Below are 1,748 nucleotides of genomic sequence, written 5' to 3' on the forward strand. Positions count from 1 at the left end.
TGTGAGCTAGTCAGCTCTGTGACTGGTGTGTGAACATGGAGAATTATGGGCCTGGGGGAATTAGGAACAACTTTCTGGAGGAGGTGATGCCTGAGCTAAATCTGGAAGAACACATGTGTCTATCTACCCACCCACACTCCCACCCACCCACCCATCCACCCACCCACCCATCCACACACCCTTCCACCCACCCATCCATCCATCCACACATCCACCCATCCATCCACACACCCTTCCACCCACCCACTCATCCATCCACACATCCACCCATCCACACATCCACCCATCCATCCACACACCCTTCCACCCACCCACCCATCCATCCACGCATCCACGCATCTACCCATCCACACATCCACCCATCCACACATCCACCCATCCATCCACACACCCTTCCACCCATCCACCCACCCACGCATCCATCCACCCACCCACCCACCCACCCATCCATCCACTCACCCATCCACCCACCCACCCATCCATCCACACACCCTTCCACCCACCCACCCATCCACCCACCCACCCATCCATCCACTCACCCATCCACCCACCCACCCATCCACCCACACACCCTTCCACCCACCCACCCATCCATCCACGCATCCACGCATCTACCCACCCACCCATCCACACATCCACCCACCCACCCATCCACCCACACACCCTTCCACCCACCCACCCATCCATCCACACATCCACGCATCTACCCACCCACCCATCCACACATCCACCCACCCACCCATCCATCCACTCACCCATCCACGCACCCACCCATCCATCCACACACCCTTCCACCCACCCACCCATCCATCCACGCATCCACCCATCTACCCATCCACACATCCATCCACACACCCTTCCACCCATCCACACATCCACCCATCCATCCACACACCCATCCACCCACCCATCCATCCATCCACCCACCCTTCCACCCACCCACCCATCCATCCACACATCCACCCATCTACCCACCCACCCATCCATCCACACACCCTTCCACCCACCCATCCATCCACACATCCACCCATCTACCCACCCACCCATCCATCCACACACCCTTCCACCCACCCGCCCATCCATCCACACATCCACCCATCTACCCATCCACACATCCATCCACACACCCTTCCACCCACACACCCATCCATCCACACACCCACCCATCCATCCACACACACACCCACCCATCCACCCACCCACGCATCCATCCACCCACCCACCCACCCACCCACCCATGCATCTATCCATCCTTCCACACAGCCATCCCTTTATTCAGCAAATATATGTTAAGTATTTACTCTGTGCCTGACATTGCTCTAAGCATTGTGGTTAGAGTGGTGAACAAGCAGATAAGGTCTCTGCTCTTATGGAAATTACATTCTGCTGAAGGGAGACAGAAAATAAATGAGTGAATAATAAATATATAAATATAAATAGCTTCAGGTAGCAAGACAAATGCTAAGAAGAAAATGGGCAGTGATGCTTCTGATCAGGACATGGAGCTGGAAGAGACTCTTTCAGATAATTTCCCCAGAGGAGGAAAAACTGAGTCAAGACCAGAGTAACAGGAGAGAAGACAAGCCATGCAAAAATCCAGAGTTGAGAGCACTAGACAGAGGAAATGAGTAAAGTTCTAAGGTAAGAACTAGCTTGGTCTAATCATAAACAAAACAAAGTTGAAAAAAACCACGCCAAAGCCAGTGTGGGGAGGGAGGGGATAGTCTGAGATAAGGTCAGATAGGAAG

The 1,748-nt window shown here is 54.1% G+C and overlaps 1 protein-coding gene across 1 annotated transcript; it reads left to right on the top strand.

Moving 5' to 3' along the window:
- Nucleotides 1–594: 594 nt before the first annotated feature.
- Nucleotides 595–1,415, top strand: LOC132597295 (guanine nucleotide exchange factor subunit RIC1-like; the record flags this gene model as incomplete). The annotated part of the gene is given in 2 exon segments (XM_060298693.2): nt 595–976; nt 979–1,415. Coding segments are annotated over 2 exon segments (819 nt in total), but the record flags the coding sequence as incomplete, so codon positions are not given.
- Between the last annotated feature and the right edge of the window lie 333 nt (nt 1,416–1,748).

The sequence above is a fragment of the Globicephala melas genome, chromosome 5, assembly GCF_963455315.2.
Source record: "Globicephala melas chromosome 5, mGloMel1.2, whole genome shotgun sequence".
NCBI lineage: Eukaryota > Metazoa > Chordata > Mammalia > Artiodactyla > Delphinidae > Globicephala > Globicephala melas.